Source organism: Anoplophora glabripennis, unplaced genomic scaffold (genome assembly GCF_000390285.2).
Source record: "Anoplophora glabripennis isolate ALB-LARVAE unplaced genomic scaffold, Agla_2.0 scaffold601, whole genome shotgun sequence".
Classification (NCBI taxonomy): Eukaryota; Metazoa; Arthropoda; class Insecta; order Coleoptera; family Cerambycidae; genus Anoplophora; species Anoplophora glabripennis.
Window position 1 is genome coordinate 35,160 of NW_019416677.1, and position 6,230 is coordinate 41,389.

A 6,230-nucleotide genomic window follows, 5' to 3' on the forward strand; every position below is an offset into this window, starting at 1 on the left:
CCTTTAATTTTTTTGCTTTTATGCATTATTTCAAATGTAACAGACAAACAAAACTTTTTTCCTAGGAGTGCCTGTTTCATATAATCTTTCGCAATTAGCAGCCTCTCATTTATCTATTTTCTTATTTAATTCCATACATGCACATACCCATATACATTTAATTTTTCTTGTATTCAAATCTTCATTTAAAACTTTATTAAATAATAAAACTCAAAAAATAGGACAATGGGCTTATAGTCTGACATGTTTTCTGACATTCTACCAGCTTCTGATTTATAGCACCTTTTTTCAGAACTCTTTGTTTCAAAATGTATGTATTTTACAATTCTTTAGCAAAAGCAGAGGAAGAGCTTCAGAGCCAAAAACTAACCAATCAGATGTTCGTCCAAGCAAAAGAGGAGGAAACATCGCTCAATGCTGCCACTTTCATTTCAGTGGTAAGCAGATATATTGTAATTAACTACTGCTTTTGTTTTGTGATTACATGTTTGTGTATGAATTTAGGGTGGAGATAAATTAACTTTATCTGTCAGTGGTCCACCGAGTTTACCTCCTATCATAACCAGTTCCGTATTAAAATTGCCCAAAAATGTTGATAACGTAGATAATAATAAAGAAAAAAACGAAGAAAAGGAAGCAATGAAAAGATGTCCGACACCGGTCACTGTCACATTCTTTGGAAAAAACGATGGAAAATTGGAGATATGTCAAGTTAATAATTCCGACAAAGAGAAATTGAATCTCAATCCTTTTACTAATTATTTAGATGAAAGCACGTTGAATCCTTTTCATTCTGTAAATCCATTCCATCCTAATAATCCATTTTGCAGTGATAATGAGGTAAAGGAAGATGTAAAAGGAACTGATGTGTCAGTGGAAACTAAGGTTAGTCATGTTTGTAATTTTGTATGCATGCTATGTTTAGAATATAAGTAATTTTTTCATAAAACATTTGCTCTCATTTCACTCAGACGCTGATGGTGATGGTATTCTAAAAGTAATTGTGTTCACTCTTGTAAGTTTTTAATAATTGTAATAGTTTTCGCGTAATTAATTATTTTATTTGTCGCTAGGGTAGTCATATGATTCATCTTTGGCGTCAGTGGAAAAAGAATATTTTATAACTTGTTTTATCCATAAGATCTATTACATTACTCTTTAAAACATTAAAAGCAGTACGTCATGTCATAGGGAAAGGAAAAGTTTTAATTTGAAAATTACATAATAATACAGGGTGTAAGAAGTTTGACTGCCATTAGTTCAACATGAGATATAGAGTAATCATAAATGAACAAAAGTTGTATATTATATTGGCGTAAGGTTAATAGTTTTCAAAATACTGCGAGTATTAGGGAAGTTTCATCACACCGTGACAACAGCTGATGCACACCACGTGTACGTGCGGCAGACTTGTCCTATGGAAAAAATGTAAACAACTATTATTGTGAAACATTTAGTAAATTTCAAGACAATAGGGTTGTTGACCAAATTTCAAAAAGTAGATAATATAATTCTACACGTACTAATTAGTGTGTATACACAATTAGAGATTGAGAAATGCGTCAGAACAGTTTTAAAATAATTATTTAAAACTGATTTTTTTATAATATTTCAAAACGGCTGTGACGTCATAAGGGGCACCTTGTAGTGAAATTATGTGTAGATGATTGCGTAAAGGAAAAAATTGGAGGAAGAAGATACTCTGTCAACACTGTCAGTAGTGTCAGCCTGTCAGTGACATTGTCGCATAAAATATTTTCAAGTCTACGAGTTATTTTCCTTAATCTTTGAATTCCTTTATTAAGTAAAAATATTATTTAGTAATAATCATTTAATATCTTCCTTCCTTAGAATTAAAGCAGTATGTGTGAAACGGAATTTGTGAAAGCTACTTCGCAAATTTTACCGAAAATTGATATTTTTATAATCACGAATTGAATTTTTAAAAAGAGACGACCGTTTTAATATTGGCGAAATCAGAGGTATAAAAGCAGTCAACTAAGTATTAACATATTTAATGAATTATTTTGTTGTGTTTATTTATAATATAAATAATAAATATAAATACCTATTTATTTACGGAAAATTATAGTGCACTTCGGGAGTCTTATGGAGATTATGCAATTGGCTATGTGGAATGTGGAACAAAACATCACTTAAATTTTGTTGAATCCATTACAATCAGGAAATTAATAATAACTGTCACAAATACTCTTATTTGATAGACTGCTGTCACTAGTGTCACTACTGTCACTTTTGTTTAAAAAACAGGAAACAGGGTAAGAGGGTTTGATGGACAATTGTGATATATTTTCTTCTTCAAAATTATGCAATAGGATCGCTACTAGCTTCTTGTTCAATTGCCCTTATGACGTCAGACTAGTTTTTAAGTAACACAAAAATTCATAAATGATTTGTACCACTAATTTGTCATATATTTAAAATTTTACTATACAGGCAGGTTCTTTTATATAAAATCTTTGTATCAACAACAAATTGTATATGGTTTGTTTTTATAGTCAACAACCCTATTGTTTTCCAGTTTTTAAATAATTAAAATAAAATGTATCAATTTTGTAGTACGAGGATAGTGTTGTGCATAAATTTTAGCTCTAATTTTAGTAATTATGAATCTCTTAAAATAGGAACTTAACTTTTAATCAAATTATGTATTTGAAAAATATGTAATTAGAGTACCGAAAAATTCACGTCGTCCAAATAATCATACATATTAAAAATAATTTAGGTACTTACCAAAAAGCAAAATCAGTCATTTTTAAACACACAAGTACAAAACAATCTACAACATATGCTCAAAATGTACACCACCATTTTCGATGCAAGCATGACACCTTCAAATCCAATTTTCGCGCACTCGCTAGAAAACACCCCAAGAAAAGGAAATAGTGGTTTGCAAAAAACACTTCGACACTGTCGAATCTAGATACCAACCTGAGTTGCGTATTGATGGTTGCTGGACACCTTAATACCTCGTGTTAATAAACTGCTGGCGCCGCACAGTGGTCGGAATTCCGAAAAAGCTGGACAAAAGTCGAAATTTCAAAGTCGTTGGTTTGCGTTAATACTTCAGATTATTCTAGAGAAGGAGTCACTGCGTAGTTCTTTAAAGTGACAGAGAGCTGGACCATGTGTATACACCACAGCAACTATCGGAAGTATGCTGCAACACATTAGCATATTTCACTTGCCACTGACCCCTCGAAAAGCGGTGAATTGAAAATACGTGCAAATTTTTACTAGAGTACGAATCGTTGTGTGCAATAGAGAAGGTGTTCCTGGAGTTAAGTAGAATATATTTGTTCTTGTAGAACCTCATTTTTCGAAAGTTGCATGTTTTTATTGCTTTAACAAAAACTTTTTGCAATTTCCATCGATTTCAAATCACATCAATCGTAAATTATCGAAATAGTTGTGATCCCAAGAGATCCTGCACTATTAAAAGTTGGAAAATGCGGACAGGAGTGTCAATTTCATATATCAAAAAAGAAAACCACCGGATTTTTCCGGATGGGGGTTCTGAGTCATTTTTTGTGCCTCCGTGCACGGCCGATTTACTATTGTAAGAGGCCTTAGTTATACAATACCTAGCGTTTTAGTGTCTTTTCGCGTTCCAAATGAGCGTTTCTAATTCAAATTGTTTTTTTTTTTATGATCATGCACCTTTTTCGTGTGCCATTTATCATATTTTTACAAGCTTTTATTTAACTTGCCTTGTTAGTATGGGTCACATTTTGCAACTGAATTTTAAAACAGTTTCCCCAACCGATTGAGCTGAAATTTTGCATGCACGTTTAATTTGGATGACAATGCATGGTTAGCTAAGTGACGTCATTCTATATCGAATATCCAAAAATGGCGGACCAGTTATTTTTTATGCACCCCCGTGATATGGGTAACAAATGAAAGTGTTTTCTGAGAAGAATACGAAAATAAAATGAACAAAATTATAGATGAACTTATTTTCTATGATCTTTCAATTCATAATTTATCATTTTCGACAGGATCAGGCACCAGTAAAATTACGTGAATAAAAAAATAAATTTTTCGATTTTTGAAAGGAAAGTTCCAAGAGAATTTAGAAACGCAAATCATCATTTTAGGTGCAAGATAGATGAAAATGTGAAAAGCTTTTCAACGGAAGCTATGGTGATATTTTCATGCTCTGACGGTTATGTGACAGGTGATGATGATGCGAATGACTCATGTGTATTAGAATTAGCTAAATAATTAGAATAAGCTTTATAACAAGAATAAGCTCCAATAGTATATAGAAATTATTTAGTTCGAAATGAATTCAATCCAAATAATGTCTTATATCGCAAATATTTACATTTCGTACTTTATTAATAATAATTAATTACCTCAAACACCTCAAAGTCCGACCTTACATACGTTTTACACAACCTCAATACCAGAGGCACTCGAAATTTCAATTAGATTCAATAAATTAACGTGATATATCGGCCATTTTGTATCGGCCATCTTGAATTTGAGATTTTTGACTGCAAATTCGGCTCTAGCGACCTGAAAAACATAGATTCCCCACTTTTGGTGATGATACAAGCCTTTTTGGACTTTTGTCCAGCTTTTTCGGATTTCCGACCACTGTGCGCCCCGTCGTTATCAGTGTTATCACATTGCTCGATATGAATTTTATCGAATTTGAAATTTATTACTACGCTAATTATTTTTTAGAATTAAGCATAAAGAAGTTCAAAAAAGTAATAAACTTTGTATTTTATGATATTCTAGGCACACAGTTATGTCAATATTCCTTAATTAATAGAACTTTTGTACATCAAGTTGGAGACAAATTTTTTTCTCGGAAATGGTTGAGTTTAAGACCCATGTCATATATGTTTTTTTTTTGTTTACTTTAACGTATTCTATCGTCTGTTAAAATTAAGGCAGTCAAACTTCTAACACCCTGTATAAAATGGATGTCTGCCATTTCTGAATTGGTGTACAATATTATTTACGTACCATTAAATACAACATACGATGATCCTGTATGTTGCCATATCCATCTTTAATTAACATAATAAAAATTATAGATGAATGATCATTTGAATTGATAATTTAATCTTTCGAGAACTCTATAATTTTGCTGAAGATTTAAATGCATAATTGATAATTTTGACCCAAACAACCAGTAGATACAGATAATGTGATGTCTTTGTTTTTTTTTATATTGATGTTAATTTTAGATTATGTTTCTGAAATGAAGAAAGGATAATTAAAATACAAATTGATTTGTGTTTAATCAAGATTTCTAATTTTGGATTTTTTGCATTTTTCATTCAAATTCAAAAGTACTTTTGTGCTAAATTTGAGAAATTTGTGTATATTCAGTGTTTCACAAGCTTGAATATTTATAACTTTTGAGGCTAGACTTATAAAGTTATTAATATCCTTATTTGTTTCTGTAATTTATTTATGTAATTTTTATCAGTGGTAACTTTTATGTAAAAATATTTATTACCGAATATGTTATTCCATTCATTATATAATATATATTTTTCAGTTATAAATATTAATATAAAAATTCTTGTAATTATTAATTTCAGATAAAGAATGTCAACGAAGATTCGATTGAGAGGAAAATTTCTACTCCAGTTAGCCCGAATCTGAGCAAACTGTCGCCTTGGCTGGTTTCTTCAGAAGTGGTATCATCTCCAGTTTCTAAGTTAAACACTACAGAAACAACGATAATTAGAAAATCTGTGATTACCACTCAACTTTGACTGTTACATCGACAATATTTTAAGTACGGATGATTAATTATTTTTAAATTTTTACGATTTCAAACAGAAAGTGGAAGTGTTTGTTACTTTCTGTGTATTATTAGGATTATGTGCTACTTACACAGCAATATTTTAATACTTAATGCCATAATTACTATTTTTTTATATTTCAGATAAATCTAATTTATTGTTATAATGTCATTTATTATGTAATTTTATATTCTAAATAAAAATTTTGTTGTTTGAAGTTTAAGGAGCTTAAGATATTAAAAATGTCAACCTTATCTTGTAATTGAACATTGAAAATAGTACAACAAAATAAAACCTTTTTATTCGTTTTATAAAAATGTGTCTTTAATTTCAACACAATTTTTTAAACTTTTGTTCAAGTTGAATACACACTCTGGCCAGGTCACCGTCCCTGGTCACTGAACTGCTGAAAACAAGAGTTAACGTTTGGATGCA

At 30.6% G+C, this 6,230-nt stretch overlaps 1 protein-coding gene across 3 annotated transcripts in view; it reads left to right on the forward strand.

The window, feature by feature from the left end:
* The window catches only part of LOC108913429 (band 4.1-like protein 5), a 38,758-nt gene extending 32,789 nt beyond the window's left edge, over nucleotides 1–5,969 (forward strand). For 2 of the 3 annotated variants that reach the window (XM_023455217.1, XM_018718981.1), the window contains 3 exons: nucleotides 334–437; nucleotides 505–885; nucleotides 5,589–5,969. In XM_023455217.1, coding sequence (XP_023310985.1) covers nucleotides 334–437; nucleotides 505–885; nucleotides 5,589–5,765 — 662 coding nt within the window. In that variant the 3' untranslated portion in view covers nucleotides 5,766–5,969. The remainder of the gene's footprint in view (nucleotides 1–333; nucleotides 438–504; nucleotides 886–5,588) is intronic. The other variant, XM_023455219.1, reaches the window with a different exon arrangement.
* Nucleotides 5,970–6,230: the final 261 nt, after the last annotated feature.